General features: G+C 35.0%; 1 protein-coding gene across 1 annotated transcript in view; it reads right to left on the reverse strand.

Annotated features, from left to right (window-relative positions):
- Positions 1-15,429, reverse strand: part of DNAH12 (dynein axonemal heavy chain 12) — a 72,794-nt gene that overhangs the window by 38,125 nt on the left and 19,240 nt on the right. The window contains exons 17-34 of the mRNA XM_052778441.1: positions 14,512-14,697; positions 13,944-14,144; positions 12,634-12,828; positions 12,289-12,410; positions 11,878-12,160; positions 11,130-11,249; positions 10,586-10,742; positions 10,177-10,349; positions 8,548-8,700; positions 7,893-8,132; positions 6,585-6,830; positions 6,159-6,278; positions 5,313-5,422; positions 4,217-4,400; positions 2,797-2,937; positions 1,789-1,872; positions 1,517-1,705; positions 715-834 (exon numbers count right to left, since the gene is read on the reverse strand). Coding sequence (XP_052634401.1) covers positions 715-834; positions 1,517-1,705; positions 1,789-1,872; positions 2,797-2,937; positions 4,217-4,400; positions 5,313-5,422; positions 6,159-6,278; positions 6,585-6,830; positions 7,893-8,132; positions 8,548-8,700; positions 10,177-10,349; positions 10,586-10,742; positions 11,130-11,249; positions 11,878-12,160; positions 12,289-12,410; positions 12,634-12,828; positions 13,944-14,144; positions 14,512-14,697 — 3,024 coding nt within the window. The remainder of the gene's footprint in view (positions 1-714; positions 835-1,516; positions 1,706-1,788; positions 1,873-2,796; positions 2,938-4,216; positions 4,401-5,312; positions 5,423-6,158; positions 6,279-6,584; positions 6,831-7,892; positions 8,133-8,547; positions 8,701-10,176; positions 10,350-10,585; positions 10,743-11,129; positions 11,250-11,877; positions 12,161-12,288; positions 12,411-12,633; positions 12,829-13,943; positions 14,145-14,511; positions 14,698-15,429) is intronic.

Raw genomic sequence — 15,429 nt, forward strand, 5'->3', positions numbered from 1 at the left:
ATAGCCCTGGTCTAAAGAGATTCAGAAATCTGATTAAAGACAGAGTAAACCAAAAACTTTATTCAAGGATATAGAGAGATATATCTATCTATCTGTCTATCTAGATATCTATAGAGAGAGATATATATGACAAAAAAATAAAGGCCACTGACTAAAGCATTAAGTCCCATGATAAAGCCCGAGAAGAGTTCAATCATGTGGTCTCAAGATTTTCTAATTGCAAACCTGGATCTAGGAATTTTCTAGTTCAATTTTAAATAAATACTTTTACATTGTTGTCTTCAGTTTTTCATAAGAACAGTCATTTAAGATCGGACAGAGCATCCAACTAATACAACTCTCAGAAAACACTTCCCAAAGAAATTTTGCTCAAACAAGCCCATCAGTCTTACATGAACACATATTTTCTTTAAGAGAAACAAGACACTTTGCTTTAGCTAATTACTTGTTAAATGTGCTTTTTCGCTAACCAAAAACACTATTTATCCCAGTTAATTGGAAAAATAGTAAAATGTTTAATCATATTTGTTACTTGCAAGACCTGCGTCTCATCTGGGCATCTCCAAAGTTTGGGGGGTAGGAGCAAGGAGGTAGTAAAATTGTTTCACATGTCTCTTATCCCAAACTAAAGTTGTTTTGATTAGTCCAATTATTTTTGAAGACTGGCATATGCAGAAACAGATATACATTTTTCTACAGGTTAAAAAAACCAACCATAATCCATGCACGGATATTTCTGTTGGTGGGATCTTCTTGCACAGTTTGACAAATCAACATTTCAAAAAGCCGTGTAAGAGCTACTACAACATTGGTATTGCTTGTAGGTACCAGCTCCTATGAGATACAAAAGGATGGGTATTATACTTTACGTGTTCAGTTAGTTTATCTTTTGGAGATAAAATACTAAAATAATTAGATAATTAGCTAATTCTGAACAAATATTTGAAGGCAAGGTTTACACTGACTTTTATCAAAGGATCATTTGCCCTCCTCTGTCCTTGAAACATCAAGACATTTAGCTTGTTAACCATGTTCACAGCTACCACGTGGCCACTACAGTCATAAATCCTAAAACAAAAAAACCCCACGGAAGTAACTACAGCAATACATGAGCAAACGCCTAAGCGCTATATCACATAGATTTTGCAAGGAACTACATGTACGTTTCCCCTAATACTTAAAAAAGTACTTCCCTATTCAACATGACATCTTTAAAGAAAAAAATAATGTACAAAATTATCTTGGGAAGACTTCTCAATCAGTGTTTTAAATACTTACTTTACTTTTGAAAAGAACAAGGTGAAAACTATGATCAACTCACAATACAAGTCTTACTTAACATTCTCATTTTAACTTTCCAAATTAGACCCAAGAGTTGCCCTTCTCAAAACAACAAGAGGCTGCTGCATATTCATTCTAATTGTCCTTGTCATGAGAGAATAGTCCCTCCCTACCAAGGGTAACAGAATAGAAATGGCCACCTAGCTACTGCAGGAAAAAAAATGGCAAAAAATACCTTGCACTGTTTCTGACGGAATCTTAATGCTGGTGGTATTAACCAATCAAAAAGTCCCTGCAGAAGATCTTGATGTCCCTTTAAGTTAAGAGGTTCAGGCAGTTTACTCAACCAAGAGATAACAAGTGGCCTCCAGCCGAGTTGAGAAGGTTCCAAATAAATCATACCACAACGACTGACTGTAGCAGGCTAAGGAAAAATTGTAAACTCATTTTATTATACATTTAATATATTGAACTTTGTTTTATATTTTCATTAAATACAAAACTTACTGATGCCTGGGAAAGATCCATTGTTTCAAAAATAAGATTCATCTGAAGGGACATTTGGATGATTTCCCCACTCATCAAACAAAGCTTTAATAATAACAAAAAAAAAATCACAAGCAAGATTAGAAAAAAAAAATTAGTTGTAAATTATGCATCCTATCACAGATTTCTATATAAAAATCAGCAAAACCGAGTATAACCAAAGGCAAGGTCAACCACATAAAATGTTTAATCACTTGCAGCAATAATTATTTTTTTCAAGCGTTAGCTAAATTCTTCACTTAAACCACAGCACTCCACATTATCCTACCAGTAGGTTCATTACAGGTAACTATCAATCTTGCATATGACAGGAAATCTTGCAAAAAGACAGCAAGCAGAAAAAAGGAAGGCTATCTGCTGCTATTGTTGCTTACATTGAAGCATTCCAGCTGGAGACCCACCATTCCTACTTACTAAAATAAAACTCCAGTTTGAGTATTTTGACACACTATCATCCAGAACTTAAATTTAAAATGTCATCTCTAATTTTTATATTCACTTTGAGACTCCTAAGGCCCATTTTCAGAAGTGCTGTAAGGTTACAACTTTGGCTTCAGAAGTCATTAATTTTGAAAATACAACCCTTTGCGTCTTGGGATTGCCTTTAAATGTAAGCGCCTAAGTTTGTGCAAGTTTTGAAACTGTGGGATTTACATTAAATATAATTAAATGTAATCTTTTAAATTTAAATTTCAATTTTTTATGTTACAAGCTTACAATATGGCATTAAGGAAATATATATTTAATGTCTTACAGCAATTAGTTGATTCTGTGATTATGATTCCATTAAAGTCAAAAAACCAAAAACAAACAACCAAAAAAAGCTTACAACTTGTTACCAAAGCCACTTTGCACTTACTCTTTGCAAATGCCAGGCACTGCTGTTTGCATTTGTGGTTTTATATGTAGAAGAATATTTTCAAAATGTCACATTATTTTATTTAGGCATTTATTTCCACTGACTGATACCTTTTTGTTGTCATCCAGAACTGTGTTCATGCTTTCTATCCACAGAGTGTCAATTGGGCCATCAAAGATAACCCATTTGCGTTCAGGAGTCTCAGATAATGCAAATTCTCTGAAAGTATTAGCAATTATACCATCTGTCCACTAGAGGGGGAGAACGTAGGAATGAAAAGTAAGACAGTACACATAGTTCAATTTAAACTGCAAGTAACAGAAAAACCTTCTATTTCCTCTTCATTATTCCTCTCTTTTATTCTTCTCTTGTTCTGCAGAGAGCAGAACATAACTTTGCAGTTTCACTGAGGGTCATGCAACATCAGCAAATTTTAAAGTAGTGTTTTTTTCACTTTAAAAAATACTGTAACAAACAGCAACTCAGTTTACAGAAACTTAGAAGTGCTTCTGCTCTATCTTGCATCACTTTAAAAAATATTGTAACAAACAGCAACTCAGTTTACAGAAACTTAGAAGTGCTTCTGCTCTATCTTGCATCACTTTAAAAAATATTGTAACAAACAGCAACTCAGTTTACAGAAACTTAGAAGTGCTTCTGCTCTATCTTGCATCTGTTTCTCCCCAGAGTCACCCTAAGTCTCACTATTTCACATTCACTTTTTCATACAGTTTTTTCTCCAAACCTACGTTTCACACTTAGGGACCCACAAGTCCATAAGTTTTTCTAGATAGTTTTTGCATTACTTTGATTATATTGGTTAGGAACAGAGAGAGAAATGAATACAGTTAAATGTGGTATGATTTCCTAGCATAGATGCAACTATATTAGGACAATGACCCTCAGAATGCTATTGTGGGTTTTTTGCATATTTAAGCCTACATAAGTGCATACACACTTGGTAATGTATTTTTTTAGTACACTAATTTAAAACAATCCATAAAAGTATTAGTTAAAATAAAACTTATAATTGTGTTCTCATCTGTGTTTAAAATCGTAAAATCATAAAATTATGATTTCAGTGGTTTACTATCCAGAATAATGGAGGTCTGACATATACAGGAAAAGGAAAAAAAAAAGAAAGCACTAGAAATACTAAAAAGCAGAAAAAACAGACAGGATTATTAGCTTCTAGTCTTGAACCCACACTGGTATGTTTGCTTCTTTTTCTTAAAACCACACCAGTAATTTCATTTATAGCACAGCCCTATAAACACTGTCTGGAGTCCAGGGAAAAGATGAAGAAATGCTGTCTGGAATTGGGACTTAAAAACCAGAAGCAGCAGCCTTGTAAACTGCTTTTCCTGCCCCCTGAAAATAACTGGGAATGACACCATGAGTTAAGCTGAAGTTAGAATATACTTACACAAGTGCACTCATACAAACCCCATGAAAACCACAGCAGGTGAGAGAGGAAGAAACAGATAAAGGTGGGCAATTATTATACACTATTTTAAAAACACACATTACCTCATGGGATACCATATCAAACTGCCCAAAAAGCTGACCCATAGTGATTGATTTTGGATTTACAGTTCTAAAAATTACTTTTTCTTCTTCACCATAACCACGCTCTTTCATAAGAGACAGTGTTTCTGCCAACACATGTAGAACTTTGGTCTTCCCAGAAAAAGATTCCCCTACCAGCATAAAGCTGTTAGATAGAAAAAAAAAAAAGCTATTAATAAATTTCTCTTGCCATTTAGACTCTTACAGACCACATGAAGGCCAACAGCATCGTTCATATGCTTAAAGCTAATTTTCACCTAATTTTCAAAAAGCAGAGCAAGTAAATCTGGTTGGTATATACAAAACTTCATTTAGGCAAAACCAGTTTATTTGCACATGCAAATCTGATTGCACAGCCACTGTACACAAGTTGTCTTCTAAAACACAGATTTACCACCACACTAGTTAATTTATTTGCTGAATCAAAGATTACTTTCTAGTTTCTTTTCAGTCTAGACAGAGTTTATAACGAAGTTCTGGAAGAATACAAACAGTAAGCACGTGTACTATACTCCCCCCCCCCCCCAAATAATAATAATAATAAAAAAAAAAAATCATGAAACTATCTTCACCCACATTTCAAAATCACTTTTTTAGTCACCCAGCAGAAGGATACAACTATAACAACGTCACACTGAAAAGACTAATTAATAAGCTGATTATTAATAATCATATGGCTAATGTCATATTAAATATATTTTCTCCACACAGTTGCTATTCACTAATAAAAGCTAGGAATAAAATGGCAGAGATATGATAACTAATATTTTAATACAGACAAACTTTTGCAGTCCTAAGTCTTCACCATACTGATAGCCGCACCTAAAATCATTACACAGGTGAGGCTACTTCTGCTATCAAGAGTAGTACAATTCACCAGACATACATTCACAGGAATTTTTGTACATGTAAAAGCATTATTGGTGATCAACTATTGAAATACAAACAGAAACATTTTGCTACCCTTAAGTCCTTTTATACTTGATACAAATAACCACTATGGTATAAGCCAAAATTACAACAAATACTGATTGTGAAACAGTAATGAGAATCTTACCCATGTCTAACAATCATCATTTCATATGTCTGTATCATTTTCTCTATAAAAGCTTTTACAGGTTGGACATTATGTCGAATGCAACATTCACTGGCACATTCCAGAAAATCCTAAAATCAAAATAGATCGTAATCTTATCATTGCTACAATTTAAATTGCTGCCTTGGACTACAGTAGAACAGTTTATGCTCATCAATAAGAGTTTCAAAGTAATTAATGACTGAAATACTATTAATCAGAACATAGCAAACATCCCTGGGGAAAAAAAAAATCACTTCTGTACTTCATATGCTAGAACAGGAGTTAACTACAATTTTTATCTTGAGAAGGCATATCACCATCAGGAAACCAACAGTGTGCTTTGGAACATTATGCTTTTAACAAGACTCCAGTATTTACTGGAAATTTTTAAAAAGTTAATCTACTTTGTCTTTTCCAACATGCTCCTCTTCTTCCCAACCATCCTCCTACAAAGGAGCTATGCTTTAATTGTTGCTATAAACAAAAGAAAATACAAACACAAAGCTTAATCTCACTTAATTATGTCCAAAAATTAGGAAAGAAATCAGCAAAAGACCCTGAAATCTGGTAAAATCACAGATCAATTTCCAATCTGTAGGATGCCTTACACAACCCTTCTGGATGCAAGGGAACTCAGATGTGGATTATACTCAGAACAGATACAAGAATTTTCTTTGGTACTAAGTTTCACTGCAAACATTCAGCAACTTTCCTTATCTTGCAATAGCTCACAAATTACTGTATTAATTACACTTAGTTAAAAACAAAACACCACAAAACAACCCACAATGATTATGGCCAAGGAAAAATTACAAGTGTACTTACATTGTAGCCTGCATCAGGAAGCTTGATTCGAGGAAATAAATCACTAGTTATACCCATGAACAGAGGTATATCATGTGACAAAAATTTGGGCTCATTCACATCCTTAATTGATCTAAGAAGCTAGAGGAAACAAAAATACATTCTACTGTTCTTATTAAAAACACAGAATAAACTGTTCAGCAATTAAAATAATCTAATAAGTAATAAAGATTAATTAATTAAATGGTGCCTTTGATAATCAGTTAAGCACAACTGTGCAATCATCAGCATAGCACTGGAAAGCACAGCATGTATTTTATTATCTTCGTTTCACAAACTAAGAAACATGGATCAGGGATGTGACTGGACATGGTGGAACTACCCTTCAGAACTCAGAATTACGTGCATCTATAAAATTCCTTAAGAATTACTCCCTCAGGAACTCACCAATATATCTTCATCTTCCGTAGGAAATTTCAATTTTAGATTCCCAGCAGCCACCAACACAGCTTTAACTGCTCGCATACCATAGTCATAGTGATACTGAGAGGAAAGCTGTTCTGAACAAAGCCTGTAGGTCATTACTATCTTCACTGACAGTGACTTAGCATTCAAAAATCCATATGAATAGAGCGAAACTTCTGCTATCAGAGCATAGTTAGGAACCATCATGGCTACTGTTCGGAAAAGAACCTGAAATACATACCCAAAGAAATATCTTTAAGTAATTAGTTGAGGAATGGAAAGTAACTCAGAACTTCTGCAGGTGATGGATCAGTATTCATCCCATCACAGCATTTCTAACTGAAAACAGTAACAACATTTTAAATGAAGTACTGCTTAGTATGATTAGGTAAGCTGTGGATCATTTAAAACGGTTACACTGGTAAGCAGTGGCCTGCAGAACACTTGGCAGCCAATGAAATAGAAGAATTATCGTTTGCAGCTTATGACTCACTAGGAAGCTAATGTAAGCAAGCTGCCATCAAGATCCATCTCAATGTACAATCCAGTGCAGAAAAGACACTTTCTCTCCCAGCTCTTTTCCCTCACCACTGTCTCAAGAATGCAGTTTGCCCCTTACACTGACACATCCAACACAGCAGTAAGCAAAGGAAGGTGTTGTACATGGCAGGTGAGAGAATGCACTTCCTTTCTTTAAGTAATAGCTCTGTGCCATGTTGAGTCTTAAGGAATAGATGCTGTTCCAAAAAGCTCCAGATTACTTTGCTAAAGCCAAGCCTCCTCAACGAAATAGCTAATCTAGTCAAAACAATCATTTCAAAGATTTTATTTCATCAGGTAATCTAAGCAAATTCATTACATGTATTAAGTGTAGTTTGCCAACACCTCTTTTAAATAAGACTACAACGAATGCAATGTAAAAATACTTTCTTAAAGCATTCTTGCAAACTATCACTCTGTCTTAAAAAAGTTAGCATCCAAATCTTATCATCTACCCCCAACCCGACACTTGCCAGTTTACTTGCTACAGTATTACAGCCTTTGCCCTGGAAAAATAATCATGAAAAACTCTAATAGACACAATAAAAAAATATTTCAAATTCCTTCAAAATGAACAAAGTACTTAGAAAAAAAAAAAGAAAAAAAGAGGCTTAGTATGTGTAAAATGTATAACATGTATATGTTTATATTCCAGGTGGTACAGTCTGAATTAAAACCAGCAATACACGTGTCCCTCAATTTTAAAAAAAAATTCATTCTTAAGCAGAAGTGTGTATTTTATTATTTTACCTTCAGATTATCTGGAAGTTCAGAACGTCCTGCGTAACCTGGATTCATAGTAATAGCTACAAAACAGTTGCGGTTAAGTTTCAGTTCAGTTCCTTCAAAAATAAATGTTTCTAGCTTTATCTGTATGGCTCTCTGGATGCAAAGGATCTGCTGTGCCACAACAGACAGTACTTCCAGTTCAATGCGATTGAATTCATCAAAACATGCCCATGCACCTGATGAAGCCAAACCCTTGAAAAACTGCAAATAAAGAAAGATAGCAATAATATCGCTAACAGAATCTTAGAAGATTCAAAAGAAACTAAGAGTATCATGCTGGAAGTTTAATTACATAAAAGATACTATTATGATAATAATATCTAAGCCTGTTTAGAGCAAAGATCAGTGATGTACTGAAGAACAAAGTCTTCTCTTGGTTCTAAAGAAAGCTAAATCAGAAGATCCTGACCCTGTGAACTCTTGTTTCTTTCATGTTTTAATTAGCAACTCAATAGGATTTCGTAAAGCACAGAAAATTAAACCTAGGTAGAGACCAGTATATAGTGTCCAAGGGTAGCAGACCACAGGTGCCACATTTATTTGTCTCTGCAAAGTAGGGACCCTACAATTTTCATCCGAAAAAATAAAATACAAAATACATTTATTTTCTATTTACCTTTCCCATTGCCAGGTAATCAAGGCCATCAGAGCAGTTGAAGACAACACACTGAACAGCAAGAGCTTTAGCTAAATCTTTGGTGGTCTCTGTTTTACCTGTCCCTGCTGGACCCTCTGGGGCACCACCAAGGTTTAAATAAAAGGCTCCAATCTAAGAAACAGAAATAGTTTATGGAAATTATTAGTACTTCATTCATATTAAATTATTCTGAATGAAAATGCTAAATTAAATTGCACTAGATATTTTCATACAGTCATATCTGACATAAAGAGTATGGTTATACTAATTAAAAAATAATCTGAAATTTACTTACAGCTTGGAAATATATACAAGGGAATTGAATTTTGACCCTAAAAGAGTTTAGTTTTATTATCATCATGACCATGATTAGTTACTCAAACTTTATTGGACTCAATCTTTCAGTCCTTGCTTAGATACATCTTTCAAATTAAACTCAATGCAATTACTTGGTTGCTACTCTTTTCTATCCCTGTTTCTCCTTTAATATACTTTTTTCCTCTTTTTTCTTTCCCACACTGTCCCCCTTTGTTGCATGTGTATTCCATTTACCATTCCATATTATCTCCCATATTCCATGGAAGTAGGAGGAAAATCTGACAGAAAAAAATAAAGTTGCAGACTCTAAACAAAAACTCAGATGTGTTTGGCTTCCGATCCACAGTTACAGGGACACGTCTATATTGACAAGCTCTGGGAATACTGTATTAAGACCTTAGTGGGCAAAGGATGAGACTTCCATTTGCCAGAGTGCCAGGCTTTCAACTGCTTTGTTCCAGGATTCAAGGTCTGTCAGCCTAAAAAAGAAACAAACTACCAGCTGCATTGCCCTCTCACACCAATGTACCTTGAAGTTTTGATGAACTTACCAAGCATCAGCTACAACTGTACCATAAAAATTGAAGCTACAAAGAGGGCAAAAAAATATCTTCAGATGCATCAGTCAGGTCTTTTCGGACCTTTTCTTTCTTAAACCCTACGGAGTTGGTGATTAGGTCTCCACAGCATGAGAATTACCATCTTACAACAGGAGGAGTCTGGGTGCCTAGTAAAACTTGAAACTCCAGCCAAATAAACTGCAGTAAATGATAGTCAGAAAAGCCATATCTGAGATGACTTTGGTAACTTTCAGTTGCCAGGTTAGTTGAGGATAGACCGGTACAATAATAAAAATGTCTAACAAGAGCAGGGATACTAAAATGTGGCCAAACTGTTGTACTAGCCTTAGGAACAATATGATCACAAGTGGGTCCTTCTCTACTTTATTTAGCAACCACAGAACATCAGAAAAGGATTTTGTGTTCTCGTAATCTAGACAGCAATAAAAATATTGGGCATTTTTTCTGTTTGTATTTTAACAAACATATCCACAACAGAACAATCCACTAATGTTTCAGTCACATTGGTGGGCTGTCCAGATTTGTTGTTACAAGTCAGTTTCACGTTCAATATTCTATAGAAATTACAATCTTTGAAAACTGCATTTTAACAGAAATACCAGAGTCTGACAGCAACTGCAAGCCCTAAAAATAAGGCTATAATGAACAGTGTGAGAAATACTATACTACAGTAAATACAGTATTTAGTAGCACTGGTGGAAGATCATACCAAGGTGCGGTAACACCTGTCTGTAAGAGGAGTAATGACAAGGCGTGGTGAGTTTCCAAGGTATTCATAGGCATATTTTACATTGCAATTAATAACGCAGACACGAACGTTCTCAAATTCCCAATAATATCGTAGTTGTGAAAGCCACTGAAAGTCTGTTTCACTCTGCACGCCTGATAAACACAGAATTGAAAGCAATCATAAAAGACATTTTAGGTAACTGGATTTTCTATTAGGTTTAAATTTAAAACAGCTTTGAAATTACTAATGTTGATGCTTACATCCAAATACTCACGTACATATCTTAATACTGTTGTGGTTTAGGCAGCAAAATCAGATTGGTTAATTATTTTTAATTAACTATGTATTAAGACACATGTGGAGAAAAAAAGTTTTAAAAGATAATTACCATTTTCAATCATTTCCATGAGGATGTCTCTAGCATGAACATCAATAGTAACCAAGGCACCCAGTGTAGTCCTTGTTTGCTTCGACAGTTTTCCTCTTACCAGCTCTACAATATCATTGAGTTGAAGCTGAAGCGTATCATAATAATCCTTTAAACCCTAGGAGAAAAAAGGTAATTATGAAACTGATTATATGACAGTTTCAAGTGTTCCAGACTTCTTCATGTTGACTAAATATCTTAATGGAGATTGCTTATTAAGCTATTCTTTTACATTGTCATGTTTTTGCATCAACTTCTCTCTCATTTACAGTTATTCATTTTTGTTGCAAAGCTACATTTTAATCTATGCTTGCTCTAAACAAGAATATTCAAGTACCTGAATAAAAGGTATAAATCACTGTACATAAACTCATGTATATCAAATGCATATGCTGATCCTTTTTCAAATTTTATTTTTATTGTAGAAAAATATTTAAGTGAAATACATTAGCTGAAATGAAAAATTAATAAAGATTTTTTAAAAAGATTATGCATTACAAAGTACCTGTGGTCCACTGCAAAGAACTTCATGTACCTCACTTGTCCAGAACATTTGAGACACACACAATACTACTTGTCCAGGCCACTCCAGAACCCATCTTTTTCTCTCAGTCTCTAGATACGCCTGAAGAGTTAAATACAGTATACAAATACAGTGCCAGTGCCTACATATCATAATGTAATACAGAAGCATATAATGTGATCCTATTCCTATTCTTTGCTAAAAAATATTATTTTCCTATTTTCAAAGCCCAAACAAACTTTTAAATGCTCTTTTCCCCTTAGATTTGCAATTTGTTATCAAATAATTTTAAAGATTTTTGCAATTATCTTTCCATATTATGTAAATATTCACAACTTGCTAACTTTATACAAAGAAACATTTCCTGGTTAATGACTTTCTTTTAGGAGGGAGCAAACATATTACAAGTGCTGTATTTCTAACTTGTAATTAAATAAAAAAACTGAATAATTTATTTATGTCAGGTGAGATATCCTATAAACACACTATTGCTGCCAAGCTTTTAAAAGAATTTATATTCAGTGTTACAGGAAAATGACTTGATTCTTATTCAAACTAAACTCTTACTTATCTCACTGGCCTATAAATACAAGTCATGTTAAGTTGGTCCTGGCCCCATAACTTCATCAACTCCTGTGTTCAGGAAGAATTTTAGGAAGCCAAGAGACAGCCTTAAAATAAAGAAAGGTCTATTTGTGCCACAGTTATTAAAATATTACAAAATCCGTACCATTCTTGATCTAGCAATAACATCGCGTATACTCTTCAGCATAGTATCTTCTACTTGAATTAACCACTTCTCCACTGCACCTCGAGCTTCAGAAGTAGAAATGGTTGAAATCAGTTCTACACGCTCGCCTTCAGAACTATACATTGCTTTAATATCCAAATTGGGAAGGAAGTGTAGCTTAGCAATGCCTTCAAAACACTTCTTCAAGTGAGGCTGAACTCTGAGAGGATCCTTAGTCTCTGACAGGATCTCCAACATTTCATCATTGGACAAGAAAAAGAAGCTAAAAAAAAAATTAAGAAAAAAGAAAAAAGGCAAATGTATTATCAAGCAACTTCAAAGGCCGACCTTATTCACAACAAAATAAACATTCAGAATCTTGGTTTTCTAAATAGCCAAAACTCATCATACCGGGGAAAGAAGAGACGTTTTTTCTCAAGATAAGCATTAAGCCCTTTCATGATTTTGTCAAGAAGCTCATTACAGTTCTGAAGCTTTTCCAATAACCCTATCAAGGAAGTAGCAACAAGAACCTGTAACAACAAACACACGCAAACTGTAAGTTATAAATAAGATACTTCAAACAGTAGAAGTTATTTGAATAATGTACAACATGGCTTTGTTCCTAGAAAGCCTAGGCAACTGATGTAGTAGTCCAGTATATATTCTGAAAACAAAAGCACTGACAAAAAAAAAAAAAAAAAAAAAGAAAGAGAGAAGCTACTGTTTCATTTTAGTACTGTATACTTCCCTTACCTTTGGGTCTTTGGCACAATACTTCATAATATCTCTCCAGCATCTATCCACAGTCTGAAAGAGTCGCCCCTCTTCTGGCATCTGTTGCATAATATCCTCAGAAGAAAAAATGGGTTCCAAATAAAGCCACTGTGCTTGCACTTTCAGCCATTCATCGATAATCTCCTGAATTTGAATTAAGCGATTTTCCCATTCCTTAATAAATATTTAAAGAATGTTACCTTAATATTTCCAAACTAATAATGTTAGAGAGAATAAATACAGGAAAGGTAGACACTGTGGTACTCTAGTTCCCAAGGAGAAAATAAAAATGTCTAGCAGTAAACAGAATAAAACAAAAATATTTAGAAGTATTTATGTTCTTCCCTGTATACAGATGGCCAAAATATCAGTAAGTTTAACTCACCTGGAAATTAATTTTCCAAAATGCAGTTATCACTTTAGTGCTATGATCTTTTAACAACTTAATGGTTAATTAATACCCAGGAGGCTACCAGTGGCAAATTCTGTTTCATCTCCCCACAGCAAGGAGCTCTTGGTTTGCAGCCTAATTACAGCAGAGGCACAAGAATACCAGAAAGGCCACACTACATCACAGGAGAGATGCAGCCAGCCCAGTATCCTGTCCCTAAAGTGGACAATAGCAGATACCTCTGGAAGAGGCTGGAGAGGCTGCCTGTAAAGGGTAAATACCGCCTATGTTCACTGAGCCTGCCCAAACATGAAAATTTCCTACATAAACCAATGAAGAACTAGGGACGGTAACTGCAAAGCAATTTCACTAGCTTCTCTCCTGTCAATAGTCATGGCGTTAGCACCACAAAGACTACTCAAGCCCTGAAAATACAAAAGCAGGTGTAAAGCAATCCCATCGTTGTTCTGAGGCCTGATTAAAAAAACCTCCCAGCCCTCAAGAAGTTTCCTTGCCCAGACAAAAACACTACAGTTCAAAATTTGAGTCCAAAACTCAAGGATTAAGTCACTAAATGTTCTTATTAACAATAATAAAAACATAATTTCCAGTTATTAAGAAGCAAGGTTAAAGACACTAACAGAAATAGTGGTTTTGCAAAATATGTGAAAAAATAATCACATTCTCTTGGTTGCACTTGAATCTGAATGAAAGAGGGAATTCCAACACAGAAATAATGTAAATAGGACTTACATGAACTCAGAAGAATCTTGCTGAAAAATCAATGAAAGCATTTCATTAATAAGTCAAACAATAAAGCTGTAATACAATTGGCATACTCTTACATTATAGTCATCCTGCAAATAAAAACAGCAAAAAAAAAGAGTACTCATCGTACCCTGATTTCTTTATCAAATGGTTTAATGAAAGGTGATCCTCTCATTGTCTGAGTTTTCATAATCTGATCATCAAGAACAGCTTGAATCTCATCCACCGCAGACAGAATATGAATACCAGTCTCACGATACACACTTGTATTGAAGGAAATTGAACCCCAGGTTTCCATCATGGCATGCATTGATTTCTCTAAGGAAAATTCCTACAGTTTAAGAAGAAAACAGTTTATTTTAGTCACTGCATTATTTTTTTCCACCTCACTAATTCAATATATAAACTTATCTAGCTGAATAAGCTATTTTGCTCTAACAGCATAAACTAACTTCCTGTTATTATTTTTCTTAGTATGTCATTTTCTAGTGCACAGAAAGCAGTATGCTCAGGAAATACTAAAAATGTAACGTGAGATACAAATGTTTACACACTCACTGTTATCATCTAATGGTCCAAAGTCTCACCAAATCTCTTTTGTTGCATAAGGGCAAAGACAAAAAAATTCTAGTAAGCCATAAAAGCCATCACTAAGATACCTGATGTTGTATTTGTCAATATCAAATCTCTATGCTTACCTTGCTTGCACCTACACTTATAGCTTCAAACTCTTCCAAATAAGGGGCTAGATTCTGCTTTAAAACTTTCCTCAGGGTAGTTCCAGAGTCTGGTGTTAAATCATATCCTACTATATTTGACAACTGCTGCCAATGACGAGTTCTCATGCCGGGGTTACAAAAGATAGTCACGGTGGGAATGTTCTCCTAATTGAGGAAAAACATTTATAAGGTAAAAATTGTGATGTGCATGATTTCTTAACTTTTTAATAATCTTTGATGTTGTCCCGGTTTCAGCTGGGATAGAGTTGATTGTCTTCCTAGTAGCTGGTACAGTGCTATGTTTTGAGTTCAGTATGCGAAGAATGTTGATAACACACTGCTGTTTTCAGTTGTTGCTCAGTAGTGTTTAGACTAAAGTCAAGGATTTTTCAGCTCCTCATGCCCAGCCAGCAAGAAAGCTGGAGGGGCACAAGAAGTTGGCACAAGACACAGCCAGGGCACCTGACGCCAACTGGCCAACAGTGTATTCCATACTATGGGACGTCCCATCTAGTATAGGAACTGGGGGGAGTGGGGGCGGGGGAATCGCCGCTCGGGGACTATCTGGGTGTCGATCAGCAGGTGGTGAGTAATTGCACTGCGCATCATTTGTATATTCCAATCCTTTTGTCATTACTGCTGTCACTTTATTAGTGTTATCATTATCATTATTAGTTTTTTCTTTTTATATTCTATTAAACTGTTCTTATCTCAACCTGTGAGTTTTATTTCTCTTCTCGATTTTCTCCCCCATCCCACTGGGTGGGGGGGAGTGAGTGAGCGGCTGCGTGGTGCTTAGTTGCTGGCTGAGGTTAAACCACGACAGATGTGCACTTAAAATTCTGCTACAGTAGCTGATGACATGAAAATCTTTTCTGAAAAGTGCAGACAGATCCA

The sequence above is a fragment of the Harpia harpyja genome, chromosome Z, assembly GCF_026419915.1.
Source record: "Harpia harpyja isolate bHarHar1 chromosome Z, bHarHar1 primary haplotype, whole genome shotgun sequence".
NCBI classification, from domain to species: Eukaryota; Metazoa; Chordata; class Aves; order Accipitriformes; family Accipitridae; genus Harpia; species Harpia harpyja.